Raw genomic sequence first — 16,927 nt, 5'->3', positions numbered from 1 at the left:
GCCCTAAAATATTTTATTTACTATTTTTAATTTTTGATATTCTATTTCATTGTTATTCTATTTTATTCTTTTTTATTTTATTTTATACTATTTCTATTTTTATTTTATTTTTTTGGGTTGAAATTACTGAGCATTGCTTAAAAAGAGTGTGTGACCCAAGCATTTAATTGACAGTGACTACTTCATGTTATCTCCGCTCATTTGACAATAAAAAATCTTGAATCTTGAATCTTGAATCTTGAATCCTTCCATACTGAGACACCTGAAAATGAATATCCTAAACAGCAGCATTTTGAGACTTCTCTGCTTTAGACGCTTAAAATCTCTGCAGTAGTTTGGACGGCAGACCTTTGAAAACGTCGTAGTGTGGATGTAGCCAAAGTGAAACACTAATACCAAACACAGCAGAGACATTCCCACCTGTGTGTGTGTCGGAGGGAGACCTCTCCTCCCGTAGATTCCCACTAAGGCGTCTTTGCTCAGGGACACGTTAAACTTCAGGTACAGGGGATGATCAATGAAGACCTGGGACCTCCAGAAGATACCGGGAGGAATCTGCTGCGCGACCTTGCGTCCCACGTCAATCTCCCCCATATCTATATAGCTGTCATCCGGGAACAAGCTGTCCAATTTGCCTGCAATGCACAGAAAGTAAATCGGTCAAAGAGATCACGCCATTAATCCAGCGTGTGGAGGGCAGAGAGAGAGAGAGAGAGAGAGTCAGTCTGCTGGAGCATGATAGTCTGACCATATCACACATATTCAATCACATCGCTGACAAGCAGAGGAGGGAAATATAATGGACGGCCCGGTCTGACCGCTGCCAGAGAATGTTGTCCGGAGAAAGAACGAAAGTAAGATAATCTGAGATCTAGTTCCGAGATGGAAAACAGGTCGCACCGATAATATGAAAACACCAACATCCAATAAATAAACCTGATGATCTGGCAAAATTTATTTAGTTTGAGGCTGGTTTCTTAAACAAGGTACATTTTGTATCTAAAAACATTTCATAAATCTTGTTCATTACGGTAAATATTCAGGACAAGTTCTGATTAATGATTTAAAAGACCAAACATATGGTGCAGAGATTGCGGTGAAAACACAGCCGCTTCGACACTGCGATAAAACACATTTATAATTTAAGTAAAAATAATAAAATCTAAATCCGTAATGACAGTAGAGAGGGCTCTCCGATGCTAGCGCCTCGCTCAGGTACTCGCACTTTTTCGCTGCCAAAACAAAATGTGCTCATAAGCTCCGTAATGCAACTTCTATTGGACTCTGTGGAAATGGCAACATCTGTCGGGCTGTGTCGATGAGCTAATTTCAGCAGCGACGTCGACCGAAGCAGACGTCCTTACAAACCACCCCCAGGACTCGGAGGCAGACACGGCTTTAGGTTACACGTGGCGCGGCAGATGGCGGCCTTCTCCAAAGTCCATCAGCGGCGGGCGGGTCTGATCCGAGCAGACACGACACACGACACACGACACACTCCCGTGCCTCAGATCCGGACTTTGCATAAGGCTGCGGCAACACGGGCTCGTTTTCCACACGTCGGGGTTGTGTGTGTCTGTGTGTGTGTGTGTGTGTGTGTGTGTGTGTGTGTGTGTGTGTGTCTATGCAGCACATTAATGGGGTGCTCATCAGCTTGTTTAAATAAATCATAAGCCCAGGCCTGGGATAATAAGACTCATGGTTAAATAAATGATTATTGTTCTTGGATGAAGAGAGCTACATTGAATATCAAAAAAACTGTTCACATCTGCATCACCTCGATAAAACATCCGCGGTGTTTCTGGTGGAAACCGCCGCAGAATGAGACTTGTATAGAAAAGCTACAGCTATTGATTTGGCATCAGCACCGGCTGCCGTGCCGGTGTCTGAAGCTCGGCTGCTGCTGTCATGCTTGCTGTTTGCTCAACACACTTTCTGCTGTCTGTTAAATGACAGAGACAACTCCGGGATTACTCTATATGGTAATGACCCCCATCTTCTACCTATTGTCGTCCGCCAGCGGCAAATCACTTGGTTAAATCTGGGAGCCCATTTTGCCGGAGAATGGAGCAGAGCAAACTTTCCTGGAGTCAAAGCAGTTGGTACCGTGGGGCGAGCACATGCTTTCTGTGGCTGCCAGGGAAGCCAGCCCAGGCAAAAGGACATGAAAGGATCACATCCGTTCTGAAGGGGACCGAGTGGCTAATCCCCCCCCCCCCCCAGCCCCCTGGATACTCAGTCCCTTAAGCCGGCCCATTTTCTCTCCCTCCAGGAACAAATAACACTTTCCCACTTACAACAACTTTCATAGGATTACAAAGCAGATCTCTCTGCATACCGGGGAGACCAGCAGAAACAATGCGGAGCCGGACAAGGAAAAATCTGAAGGAACTCGCTGGAGCTGCAAAATGTCATCTGTAAACTTGGAAGATTTGAGAAACTTTCTTTCCCCCACCCCCAGTGCAGTGTTTTCTAATGTGCACCAAACAGCTTGAGACGCAAATGGTCTTGAAAACGAAAAGCTGCTGCATTTCGGACGGGTTTATTTATATGAATACATCCATCAACAAAAGAAATATCAAACTTACTTTCATCTTTTCCTTTGCGGTCCGGTATCTCTACACCAGTGTTGCCGAGCGGTGGCAGGCTCAGGTCCGTGGGGAAGGGCAGGCCGCTGGTGTTGTCCTCGGACAGCTGGTACATCTGCCTCTGCATCGGCTGCAGGTGCCAGTTTAATCCGAAAAGGTGCATCGCTGAAATGTTCAACATGAGGCGACGTCAGAGTCCATTTGCTTTTAAGTGGCTTTAAACATATTTCATCATTTTATCTGAGTGAAAAAAAAACATTTCCCCATCAGTTATACAGAAAATACGAGAAAGTATTTGGGCCACGTTGAAGCAAAAAATAAGTATTAACAAATCATATAAAAGAATAAGGAAAAAGGTGTAATTTCACACGAATAATTATTAGAAATAAGCAGCAAGGAGAACCTGTTCTTGAGATTCCCCCCTGGATCACACACATGTTACCAACAACACATTATTTGTGAAATGGTTATAACTTTCTATAAATTTCTAGGGGTGTGAATCTCTAGGCACCTCACAATTAGATTCAGATTCAAAGGGCTGTGATTCCATTATAAAACCATTATTAAAGAGTTGTATATCCATAAATGATTAATTGTGTGACTCCTTGGTGAGGTGTGCATCTTCAACTGCCTCTAGATATTTCCTTTATAAAAATAACATGCAGCTTGAAATTAAGACTTTATTCTTGTAAAACCACAACTGTTTTCCTATAATACGACTATTTTTCGTAAACTTCTGACTTCTCTTGAAACTTGGTCCTTATCGAGCGTCTTCAGTCAGCAACGCCCCCAAACTCTTGAGTTACACTTGCAGTATATTTTGGAGGGTGCCTGTAATTAACTTAAGGTGTCAGCTTTTCCAAAAGAATAAAGAACAATGCACGGTTTAATGGTTAATGGCGTCTTTTTGACAAAAAGTGCTGATGAGTTCGGATCAGAAGACGAATGACCCCGAGGGGACGACATCTGTCTCCTCAACCAGCATCGGCAGGAACCCTCCCCAGAGCCCTGTCATTTTTCCTCACCCCTTCTACCTTTCAATTCCCTCCACAAAACTAAGGGACAAAGGGGGGGGGACAGAAAAAAAAAAAGCCATCAGCAGGAAGGAGACGAGGGGCGCTTCAATGTGAACCCGGTGGACGAAGCACGCTGATATTTCACAAGGTCGACAAAAGAAATGTCCTCTGGAACAATGGTGCCGGGGAGCGGGACGGAGTGGGAGGGGCCCGACCATGACAGATCACCAATAAGAGAATGGACAAGACGAGCTTAGCGAGGCAGAAGCCACCGTGGAAGTCACCAGTCAGCAGAAAACAGGCCCAGGAACTCAATACAGAGATTTTATTGGTCTGTTGCTTCTCTTGAGCTCCTCAGGTACATAAACACACAACTGAACTATAGAGATAGAAATTACTATATGACAGGTCTAGACTGAGGGAAGGAGCGAGTTGTTTTTCTTTGGATGCGTTTTATTTATTTCTCACTCATATGAGCGGAAAGTCGCTCGTGTCAGCGCTAAGCCGTTCAGTCACTGACGAGACGACAGAATCACTCGACAAATACACACACATCGATTTGTTGGTGGGACTCGAAGCTTTAGCGGATGGATTGTAATACCGCTGATAAAAATCCTCAAAAAAAAAAACTGTGACAACTTATACTCACTGAGGTTTTTACACATGGAGAGATGAATAACTTTAATTTTAGAGTAAGAAAATAAAACAAAAAGCAGAAATAGGCCTGATTTTCATACATACACACACACACACACACGTCTATATATGCAAACATGTATATGTGCACATCCCAATCAAGAAATCGCCATTAAAATAATCAACAGACTTCTCATCATATCGTTCCCTCCTGATTAGTCCTACATGTGAATTCAGAGATGATCACACATCTACAGTTTGAGCACATTTATATGAATCTATTCGTAAACTGAGCCAAATGGAATCGTGTGTTGCTTTCACATAACTTTGTGGGTAAGAAAAAATGCTTTTCACTCGATGTTACTGCACTGTCTTCTTTCACTCAAGACCTGTTCCACTTCCTGCTGCTTTTTAAAGTGCATTTCAAGAGAGAGAGCCGGGAACAAGGTCGTAGAAATGACAAATTGGAGTCAAACCTCAGACTTGGAGGAGAGTGCTGCTCGAGTCACAATTGTCCGTTTGACCTTGAGAAAAAAAACTAAGTGAGCCGGACCTGACGGTCATTCTGTGTCCAAACCAGATCTTTTCCTCTAACAATCAATGAATCAGCCAACATGAGTGAATCAAAATATAGTATAAAATATTTTTTCCAAACCAGTGCTGACCCGATTGAATCCTCTCGTTCTGCTGAAGGAACACGCGCCCAGTGGCTCTTTCAAACATTTACTATGAACTTCACTTTTAACTTTTGAATAAAAACCAATCATTCATCCCAAGTACGATGGTCTTCTCACTGTTTGTATGTTCAGCACGTGTTGCTCAGTATCGCTGAGCAGCTTCTACATGTAAAAAACTTTCCCTCCTGCATCTCACGGCAACTTGCAGCCGAATCGTCTGCTTCTCAAACCAAGGACGGAAACTCTCAAGAGAGAAAGAGAAGAGCTGGCGTGCATTGATTGATTCGCAGACTCAAATAACAGCAACAGACCGATGCTCAGACGTGACTGCTGGAGAAAAAGTGCTGTTAACTTCAAGTTGACCATGTGAAGTCAGTCAGTCTGCCCTCCCCTTCTCTACTCTTCTCCTCTCATCTCATTATTATATACCAACCCACTCTCCATCCCTTTACTGGCTATAATAACCCCATACACGGACTTCACCACTTCATATTCTTATATATTTATATATGTATATATTTTTGTTGTTTTATATATATATATATTTTAATGTACTTTCCACTCCAGCAGCACAAGAACACTTCCCTACTGGACACTGACCCTATCAGATAATTGCATCCCATTCCTGTATCTGTAAATATGTTCTCCGTATGTGATTTATGTATGTATGTCAGTGAGGTGTTTAATATTTAAGTGTATAAGCTACTGGATGAATCTAAATTTCCCTCGGGATTAATTAAGTATTCATCTATCTATCTATCTATCTATGTAAACACCAGCAAATCAAACAAAGCAATCGTGTGATGAAGAACAGGCCATGTCTGGTTCCTTCATTTAGATGCCTATACGCAATATTAATATTCTGTCTGTATGTTTAAAGATATTCTAGATAAATCAAATGTTTATTGACCTATTTAAATGGTTTTCTGATAAACTGTAGGTAGCCATAGCTTTGGTTAGCTGGGGAAATGCAATAGAAACTCTTGAGTGAAACCGCAGCTCGAGCATCTGTCCTGCGTCCGTCCGGTTCCCGGTGACGTGGACGTGTCAGCCGAGAGACGGATAGCTTTGTTTGTCACTCGAGTTAAAAATAACATTCCTTTAGATTTGTAGCGCTGCGCTGCCCGGTGAAATGGAAAAAGAGTTAGCGAGTGTCGCCGGCAGAACCGTCGCAAAGTCACCATGCAGGCTGTCGTTCCAAGTGTCCCAGTAATCATGTCTTTGTGAGGCTGGCTCTTCATCCCATCCGTCCCCCAGGCCTCTAATGGAAAACAGTTGCCTGCCTTCCCCCTCCCGTCCGTACAGATTTACTTCAGCGCCTTCTTGGTATCTGTGATATGCAGAGCACTGGACCCGAGCCAGGGAGAAGCCTCCTGATTTTTTTGTTTTCTGCTTACTTTTCAAACTTTTGCAAACGCTGTGCAATGACACTCGGAGGGGCTGCCGCAATTGGCTGCGGAATGAAGACAGGTTGCAGGAATAACAAGGTACTTCTAATGAGACGGCCACTGGCAGAGACAACACTGACCTGTCAGGACTAGTGCACTTCCTAGCATCCCCCATTTTGTCCTGAGCACATGTTGTGCCCTCCTTTCGCTCATCTCTTGGCAGGAAGTTGGGTCACGCTATGTGCCAATTAGGGAACAGAGGTCCTGTAGTAGGGAGACTTCTCGGCCAATCTGAGGAAAGTCGCTGCTTATTGCTGTGGGTCATCTGCCAGCGTTCCCGTGCTTCGATCCTCTGATCTGTGGAGCTCTTTCCAGCTAGTGCACACTTCAAGGGAAGCTATGATGAGTAGAAATCTTTATTTTTAAACATCTTACTGGTCAGAAATCATCAAATACGTCTTCAGGTATTTCAAAAAGGAAGACGGTGGAGAAGCATAGTCTCATGTGGCTCGGTGTGAGGAATTATTTAACCAGATGGGGACTTGATCTAGTTTCAAAAAACATGATTTTCTGAATTCCGTTGCCAGTCTATGGTTAAATTTAACAATTTCTGCAATATCCTGTTAACACAATTTCTCGTTTCCAGGTACAAAGTTGAGACGAATACAAATTAAAGCTTCACATCTTCAGCACCACATCATTTCATAAGTGCCGTGCTGAATTCCTTCGTATAAATATAATAATAAAAAAGGTAATATAGTACAGACTGATTGGAATATCACAAAGGCTGAGTTTGGGCTAAAGTGTTTTCTCTCTTCAGAATTAGGTTGTGTCTTAAATTCTGCATCATCTAGGTTGGGAAGAAAAAAATGTTATGCACGTTTCTCCCTTTCATCCTTAATGTTGTTCTTATTCTTCACCATTTACCTGATGCATCGTGGAGCATTTCTCCCTCTGCACTGCAGGAATGGATGAAATCAGACGGATAGTGATGGAAACACATGACCAGGTGAGCATGTGAAACCGTGGCATGGTTTCAGTTTGCCTGCGCAACCGGAGAATTAGTTCAACGTAGCTTGAAGCTCGGTGTATTGAGAGAATCTCTAAATACACCAAAGTATTTCAACCCCTGTCACTGTGTACAAAGACCAGATATTATTTTTTCTACTCGAGCTAATTCAGATTCATATGTTTTTGTTCTCTGTTCACATCACGACCGCAGCAGCAGCTCAATGTGAAAGCCAGGGTCGGGTCAATGAGTCGCGCTTGTCAATATGAACACTTGATTGAGCTCATGAACACAATAAATGGCCTCGTGAGATAAATAAATATATGAAAATGAAGCACTAATGTTAATGCTTGCAATAATATCAAGCATACAATGGAGTGATGCATGTTTAGCAGCTGGACGGGACTTCTTATACATGAAGAGCTTCGTTTTTTGCTTTTTATTGGGTTTAGATAATTGTTATTGATGCTGCTATGGTTTCAGGTTTCTTTTATTTTTTTTATTTTTTGGCTGGGCACATCAATCAATCAATTAATTCTTATATCTAAATCCTGGTGTCTCTTACTTTAATGCACTTGTTGTGTTTATTCTTTTGTAAAAACAAATGTATTTTTATTTCTGTTATTGCAGTTATTTTTCTTTATATTCCATCTCTCTGTCTCTATTGCCTCTTCTTTATTACTTATCTAACTTTATGTCTTTTTGCTAATGGAGCCTCCCTGCTCCCTGTGTGTTGTATAAACATCTAGAATCTTTGTAATAGCAACAGTAACGAGGGATTTCATTGTTTAAGTCAATGTTTGCCAGTAACTGAACATTGCAGCATAAAAATTAGCCGGTTTAGAATATCTATTTGAAGTTTCACTGCAGGACTTTTCTTGACCATTAAACAAAGTCAGATACGACAGTTCAAGTTTCTCCATTTAAGTGACTTTTGGTTTTAGATATCAGTAAGATGGATGTAACCTTCATCATAAAAGCGGTGGGAAATTCCCTTAATGCTCCAGTATTCCCTTAAACGTCCTTCACCTATTTTATTTTTCATTAAAATAAGCGTCAGTATTGATAAATCTAGATTCTGCAAATACCACACAGGGATAATGAAAATTCAAATCAAGCGAGGATCTAATATTAAAATCGATGAAGGACCGACCCAACAGGTAGAGTCTGTGGTGCAGAGGAGATTTTTTTCTTTCTAGGTTGGATGTTCATGATATGAATATTTTTTTTATCTGGGGCCCAACCTCTTTGTCCTTGGCAGGAAACCCAGAGTGAATGGAAGGGAACACGGGGGGATAGCAATGACCTTAAAATGACTAAAGTATAACAAAATGTGCTAATGAATGAGCCAGGAGCCCGAAACCTTTCTGTATTTCAAAACGTGTCCATCTAGAAAAAGCCTGTGACAAAACAAAACCAGGCTGCAAGTCACAAACATCTGTCACGAGGCGTAATTGGGTTCATTAGACGTCTCACCCAGAGTTCCCAATTAGAGGCCTCAATAATTAATTGCACTTCAAATTAAATGTATTTTCTCATCAGCCCTTAATTAAACACGGCCCCTCGTTCTTGATTGGAAATTCCGATCTTCGGGTGAGGTTTCGGTCTCCAACATGTTTACTTGTGGTGCACCGGGAGACGCTCTGAGTTTAGCAGGGTGTAATTACGCCGGCTGATTAGGCGAAATCAGGCGGATGGCGCTCGTTGGCATTCGGCCAGGTTGCACGCCGTAAACAGAAGATTCGTACTGTATCTCTTCTTCTGCTGCCGGTGCCAGAAAACAAACCAAACCAGCGCCCGGACTAGGGGTGTCACGATACCAAAAATTCAGTAGTCGGTGCCAATACCAGTAAAATAACACGATTCTCGATGCCAATTTCGATACCACGGTAAAAAAAAAAGTGCATTCTTTGGATGTTGTTAATGTAATATACGGTAGTTCAATGAGGTTGCGCATAAACTGAGGGTTATACGGTAGTTGCGGACGCATGTGAGTGACGCTTTGTTGTGAGACACGTTATGCATTAAATGATAATGCCACGGTCATGTGCCTCACGCCGGGTTTACACCGGACGCTGAAGCGACGCCAAAGCGACGCGTAAGCGCAGCACCAAGCCTTAAATAGTAAGTTTAGTAATTTTTTTTTTATTTTTATTTATTTATTTTTAAATAACAGCTGGCTCCCATCCACTCCCATGTTAAACCTTTGTGCGGGTCCTCAGCTTCCGGTGTAAAGGATTAGCGCGGCGGCTTTGATCCGTGTCCGGTGTAAACCCGGCGTCAAACGCAAAGTACTTCCATACACGACTCTTTGTGCCTTTTTAATAATCAAGTCGAGGTGGGGAGAACGCTGCAGCCGCAGTTGCCGTCTTGGTTTTCTGAATGTAAACGTCGACTGGCGCAGCACCGATGCTAATGCTAAGTTGCTAACAGCTGGCATCGAAGCGCACGGTGCCTACGGTGCTTCAAAAAATGGGCGTCGTCTGTGTTTTGTTATCTTAGTATCGACAGGTATCGTAAGTATCGGTTCTCGTGACATCCCTAGCCCGGACACACCCACTGTCCTCTTACTGGACCCGTGGATTCATCACCATGAGAAGCAACCAGCTGATTCCTCTCATCCCCCCCCCCCAGAATTCCAAATGAAAGAATCTAAATGGCTCCGGTGACAAGAAAGAAAAAATGAATAATCAGGTTTTAGTTCGTTTGGCCTCAAGCAGAAACGATAGCTTTTCGCGATTGTTATGGCATAATACATATCTCTAACAAATGTCCTCGATGAAGAATTCATTTATCTCCGTGATGAAGGCCACACAGAAGGATCTGAGCTGTTCTTTCATTGACTTCATGCAAATGAACTGCGTCGCTCTCACCATCCCTCAGTGTGAGAAACTTTCTTTTTTCTGTGCCAGAGTGAATTCAACAGTGAAACCATTTATATGTTAAACAGGTGCCCACCGCCAATCAGACGTATATTATACGGTAAAATATATTAAAGAGACGCGTGTATCACCTCCTTATTTGAATTTGTAACAATGGGAGAGGCGGAATTTGTTATCTCTTGAACTAAAAAAAATAAAAGGGGAGAGGGGGAGGGACTGCTATCTTTATCACGTCAGTCCCCCCCCACATCTTAGGAGCCGTCGGCCACTTGAAGCAACAGAGACGAATGTTCTCTGTGACGTTCAGAGACGTTAAACCTCTCAGACCTGTTTGACATTACCTTATTTTAAGATCTCTACTTGTTTTCTCTTCACTCACTGGGAAACAGAAACCTCCATGTGTGATCCCTCCTGTTCTGGGCTTGTTCATTGCATCCTCATCTCCAATGCTTAGCCAATGTCCTCCCACTATATCCCCAATCCCCCAAATAGAGATATGTTTGCCTCCTAATCCCGATTCCGATACTTGGATTTTGAGTCGCAGTCAATATCAGTGCATATAACAAATATTAACTTATATAATGTATTTTAAAAGCTTTACACTGTACTGTACGGATGTGAGGATTGTTCTCATTGTTGTCAGGCCCGATTCAGGTTAAATCATATGAAATAGAACTTCTTATATAATTTGGTTTAACGCAAATAAATACATCTAGGAAACAGCAACATTTTTACCTTTTAGTAGCTTGAAACTGAGGTCTTGCCTACACATCACCATTTTATTCACAGGATTTTTCCCGGTGACTGGCTCTGGTTAAAACTACGCTACTGGAAATCACTGCTTCTTCACTGCTCTGAAAACAATACTTGCTATGGTGGTAGTACAGCACAACTGCAGATTTGGAGCAGTGAAGCAGAAGTGATTTAATCTTTTTTTGTGCAATGAATACACTTTAAAGACACGACAACGGATTCATGAACATGGCAAAGCCTGCCCTGGTATTTTAAACACTACAGGAAGCTTTTCTGATGCTGGTTTCGGTATCTGAACATCTGCAGTTGCTATGTGACCTTAAATCTCCTCTAAGGTCTTTGCACAGGCAGAAAGTAAACTCACATTCTCCCTGACCTTTCCATAATCCTCCATCTCTTCTCTATCTACCCACACTGTAAACCTATGAATCCCTTGTCTTTCCTTCTATTGTTCCTGCTCTCACTGATTGATTCTCCCTCCAGCCAGTTCAAATCATGGGAGTGCTTGTTTTAAACATCAGGATTTGGGACGATCTTTCTTCTTTTTAAGAAAAAACACAGAGCAGTGGTCGGCTGCATTGTTGAACAGTTCAGAAAAGAAAACTTATAGTTCAAGTGAGAACAGTTGGACTTGTTTAACTATCTGCAATTACTTGCAGAACCCACTTACATGTACTTTAAAATTCCCTTTTTTAGTTCTGTTTTGGGATGTTAATCCACTTCTTTTTCATGTCTCCTACTCGTAAATAAGAGATAAATACGAGGCTGTGTTATCAGATATGAAGATTATCCCCTTGAGGACTAACATCAGTCAAAAGATGAAACAGTGTAATTCTCACATCCCAGCTGAGACCTGGGTGCGCTGGTCTGGCTTCCGCAGATCAAATAAGATGAATATTCCGCACGTGTCGTCTCCTCCAGTGTGATGGCCCATGTCTTTTTAATTCATTCCCTATCTGACCTATTCACACGAGCCAGAAACTGGATTACTCATCTCAGATTCAGTCGACCAAGTCTATGAATGATAATGTTACTTTGCACGAGGAGGGCGGACGAGTCAATCTGGCGAGAAACCGATTGCAGCGCCGCCCGTACAAAGAGCGCCGACTCGACGGCTGATGGAGGAAACACAATGGATTCAACCTGTGTCTGCGGCTAAGTGAGGGGCGGGGCTCGGGGAGGTGAAGAGGTGGCCCACCCCGGTGTGTAGGAGCAAGGGAAGAGGTGACTCACCGATAAAGTAGGCCAACAGGAACAGCAGTGTGACTGAGATGAGGATGGCACTGAGGGCGGCGCACTTCCAGTTGCAGTGCTTGTAGGGTTTCTTCAGGCTGAAGGCCGGGCGGGAGAAGGTGTTGCGCGGCAGAGGGCGGGGGGGAGGCGAGTACACCGTGCTGGAGGTCAAAGGGTATCCTGGTGATGTTGTGCAATACATTGGTGAGGTTCCACCTGGTTTGAACAGGAAGTGCCTGGAAGGGGGGGGAGGGGGAAGAAAAAAACGATATTTTCTAAACAAAAACTCATATTCTCTACCTCTGCAGGATTTCTAGTCATCACGATGTTGCAGGTTACAGTCGATCCCGGCGCAGTCCCATCCCACTGGTAAGTCATTCTGCTTCCAAGCACTTTCACTACTGTTGCCATAGTCACGCTTCTGCTAGGTTAGTAAGAATACTAGAGCATATTGGGCTTTGCTCAGTCGAAGCTGTGAATCAATATTAAATCCAATTTATAGGACTAGTGACCGCAGCTGGCTCTTGTTTATGTATTCATGCCAGCCTGGTGAGGGTTAATTCCCCGTGACTATGTGTCAAGACCGTCCAGAGGAGAGATAGGGTTTATATAAGGTTGCGGCGTGAAGTTGAGCAGATTTATTTGCCCTTGAAGAACACGGCCGGCTATCTCTGAAAACATGTGTCGGGCTGCATGTCCAAGTGCATGTGATCGGCCAATCAGAGAGTCAGTGGCAAGGCCGTTCTCCTGACAAGTTTACAAGAAGCGCTCGGGCTACAGTGACATGGACGTGATGGAATGTCACATTACAATGTATGATTTGGAAAGTCACATAGTCGCATATTTTATATTTTAAATATCAGGACATATATCCCTGTTCCAGCAGTCGGAGATAACACGGGCAACTGTGCTTCACAAAGCGGTCGTTTCACATTAATCAAAAGCTTAAGAGCCTGACAATCTGGTTTTTATAAAGTCGTATTTAACAGGGATGGGACGAGAACAGCAAAAGATCGCACCGCTGCAGAAGATATGACATTGACGACATTTCAAAAACACTGGATGTTTGATGGGGGGGGAATAAAAAACAAAAAGCACGGGCACATTTGTTTTCATGGCAAAGCAGAACCTGGCATTGGGTGTGAGTCAGATAGGAAACATGCAACATACCCGTCGTTGTACGGAGCATCGTGGTGAGCCGATGCCAGAATGTCCATCTCAATGAGGTTGTCCTGTAAAGTCTCTAGGAATGTCTGCTTTGCTATGTTTCTACACACAGGTGGAAAGATGGAAGATGAAGCTAGTTTGAGATGAACATGCAAGAAAACACAGAAATACATGTGTGTGTGTGGGCAGGGGGTGAAGTGCTGTGTTTCTGCCGGAGCGCACCTATGACGGATGATTGGCTTTGGAAACATCAATTTGACAGGAGGTCGAGCTCAGGTCGAGTTCAGGTCAAGTTCAGGTCAAGGTTTTAGCAAAGGTTAAATCCACACTACTAGATTTTCATTTGAAAACACATCAGGTTTGGAAATGCTGCTGGTCTTGTTTTAGTTTGAAAACGACGGAAACACAGACGTTTGGAAACGATGATAAAGACGACCACTTTCTGATTGGGTCTTTTCAGGTCACGTCCTAGTCTTCGCTGATTCGTCAGGCTCCTATCACATGACCCTCTTCCGGATGAAAACAACGGGCATTAGCCGCGGCTGCTAGTGTCGAGCACAACATGGATTACATCAGTTTGAATATTTGCACTATACTGCACAAATTGCACTATTGTTGTTTTATTTTTCTCTTCATCTGTAAAGATATATTTAGATATATATATATTTTATTTTCTATTTCAAATTTTTGATATTCTATTTTATTCTATTTTAGTGATATTCTATTTTATTCTATGTTATACTATTTCTATTTTTATTTTATTTTTTTGGATGTAATTACTGAGCATTGCTTACAGAGGGACTGTGACCCAAGTATTTCATTGCCAGCGACTGCTTCATGTTATCTCTGTGCATTTGACAATAAAAATCTTGAATCTTGAATCTTGTGCCGTTACCGGAGCCCAACACTGTAGTGTGGATGTAGCCTAAACTAGCTCCTAGCTGAAGATGTTTCTTCTATGTTTTCATCTTTACCATAGTTACCGAGGTGGGAACAGATTATGAATTCACCCTTCCTCTCAAAGGCTACCGGCAGCTAGCGGCAATAATTATGTTGAACCGTTCTCTTGTAAGTGCACGAGTTGCCGTCGTGAATCAATCGATAACAACTCGGATGTCAACGTGACGACTGACCTTCTCCATCTGGTTAGATTGGCTCTCATTGAATTGGATCTCCGAGTGCTTTTAAATATATAGATATGGATTTTTATCATCATCATCATAATGCAAATGTATACGATTCCGTCATTTGTGGTGCCCGGCCGCAAAGCACTGCACCCCCCCCTCACCAAGCAACATCAACAACACCAACGGACAGATGGAGATCAAGACAATGTGTGTGTGTGTGTGTGGGGGGGGGAGGAAACCAAGGCCCTTATGGAACTACTTCTACGAAAGTGTGAGACAGATAACATCTAGCTGTCTGGTCCCCCTGGTTTGGGCTCTGCATACCTGGTTTTGTACGAGCCCTGCCCTTCTCTGCAAGCGTCCTGCTCTTCTCTGATAAACATTAGAGTATTCTGGCTCCTTTAAGGTCGTGATTGGAAGAAAACAATGCATCACTTAATTAGAACTTAAATAAGAACTTTAGCTCACTTATTTCAGACAAAACAGTTCTAGTATTCCTTACTTTGCTTCTCAAAAAACAAATGAACTGGCTTTCACATTGGATGGTATCTGTGGGTGCAGTTGTTTCCTATTTAGAGGTTGCAAACCTACTTCTCCCACAATGCACTCCTCCCCTCTGAGAGCTCCGTTCCATAAGGAAACACTGCGGCAATGCAATGGAGAAATGAACCGTCCACATGCGATGGGGCAGGCTGAACATGTCCAGTGCTACAAGAGAAAAGCCTTCTGGTTGTTTCGCTGTCGTTTTATCTCCGGCCCATCGAGGCCCGAGCGCTCGTGAAGACAGTTCTCGGGGAAGAATGCAACTTTTTAATGAAGAGGAGAGAGAAAGAGAGACGCCTGGCAGAAAGCGTTCAGCCCGGGAAAGGCCAGCCAACTGCTGGCGTCTCTCCAGTGGCAGAGCGGGATAAGACCCACCAGCACAGAATTTATCAGGGCCATTACATTCCATAAAAGTGACGAGAGAGGGCCATTGCTATACGATTAACTAAGCAAAAGTGACATTTAATATTTCAGGGTCCGTGTGGGTATTACTAATGGTTTCAATTTCATTATCGCAACTTTGGTAGTTGATCCTCTTTTCAAGGCAGTAGATCATAAGAGACTTTCCATGCGGTTTAAAGCAAGAGCTCTCTCCTGTTGCAGATCCACTCTCCTCACCATCTGGTTTCTGCTCCACAGGGAATACCTGTGTAGGATTAACTCAGAGCTGGATGACGCATAATCATTCATTATAGCTCTAACTGTCCTTCTACCAGATGAAATTGATGCTCATTATCCTGTTGACTGAACCGTCCCACAAAAAACTGTGGGAAGAGACGGAGAGTCTGTTCACGGCTGCTTGTTTACGCTGCCAACTTCAGTATCGGCTCGTCTGCTGCCAATACCGGTTTGATTTACGACAAAGAGTTTAATACACCTCGTTGTGACTGAGGGTTGTGCGATATGATGATATCTATTGTGTGGAGAAAGAAAAATGTTAGTTCAATATTGTTGTTGTACTCTAAATCCCTATATTTATTTGTTAATTTTGACAATTTTGACAATTTTGACTTCATTATATCTCCACGGTCCTGGTTAAATAAAGGATAAATAATATAAACAGAATATATCAACAGAAAAACATAACAAATATAAAAAAATAATTTAACATGACATCCCAGTGAGTAGTTGTCATGGTAATACAACTCTTTTCCGGAGATTTCTGGGGCTCAGCAGACGGAATAAACTGTGTAAATCAAAGCAGGCGACGGGAAAATAGAAAAACGCGACATAGAGTTTAAAGAAATGCGCCTCAGACATTGTCACGGTCTGAGACCCCCGAGTGGGAGCTGACCAGCAACACTACCCTTACAGACTGAGTGCTTGGCTTAGAGCCACGTTCGGGCCGCTTGTGGATATCCATCATTCAGCGATAGTGCATTAACTGAGGTATCTCCCAAACACCGTATCTGTCCAGAAACTGCTGCTCGGTGGTCAGAGCTTCACCCTCTCTGCTCTGAGAGAGTGTGTCTGCAACAGTACACTCAAGCTCAGCTTAAATATAATATACTTTCATTTTAGAACAAATATAAGAGGAAAACAATATTTAAAGCTGTTGAAACTGCCTGTATGCGGGCTGTAATGAGTGTTGGATTGCAAGGGGGCTGAAGAAAAGAAAGACAATTCCTTAGAACGGCTGCTGTGCTTTGAAAAAAGTTTGGTAAACACATATAAATAATCTAAATAATGATGTTTTTATAGTAAGTTCCATCAAAGACGGGGTTTTACTGTCTTTTTATTCAAATTTGCTCAGCGGGCAACCTGTTCCCGCTGAGAAGTCGGGTTTTTGTTTGGGGAGTTTTTTCTCCTGCGATCGGTGTAACGTGATCATCAGGAGGGTTGAGAAAATTCCGCCTTGCTATTCCTGATTTCATAGCACCTCACAGCCGAAGAAATACCAACACATAT

At 42.8% G+C, this 16,927-nt stretch overlaps 1 protein-coding gene across 6 annotated transcripts in view; it reads right to left on the bottom strand.

Annotated features, from left to right (window-relative positions):
• tenm4 (teneurin transmembrane protein 4) overlaps positions 1–16,927 on the bottom strand; it is a 135,388-nt gene that overhangs the window by 82,729 nt on the left and 35,732 nt on the right. For 4 of the 6 annotated variants that reach the window (XM_061073113.1, XM_061073114.1, XM_061073115.1 and 1 more), the window contains 3 exons: positions 12,183–12,418; positions 2,625–2,753; positions 421–635 (listed from right to left, as the gene is read on the bottom strand). In XM_061073113.1, coding sequence (XP_060929096.1) covers positions 421–635; positions 2,625–2,753; positions 12,183–12,418 — 580 coding nt within the window. Of the gene's footprint in view, positions 1–420; positions 636–1,932; positions 1,939–2,588; positions 2,754–12,182; positions 12,419–13,352; positions 13,452–16,927 lie in introns of all 6 variants that reach the window. The other 2 variants (XM_061073111.1, XM_061073110.1) reach the window with 2 other exon arrangements.

This window comes from Limanda limanda, chromosome 6 (assembly GCF_963576545.1).
Source record: "Limanda limanda chromosome 6, fLimLim1.1, whole genome shotgun sequence".
In the NCBI taxonomy this organism is placed as follows: Eukaryota; Metazoa; Chordata; class Actinopteri; order Pleuronectiformes; family Pleuronectidae; genus Limanda; species Limanda limanda.
Note: the sequence above shows the minus strand (reverse complement) of the source record. Positions and strands in the feature narration are given on the sequence as shown.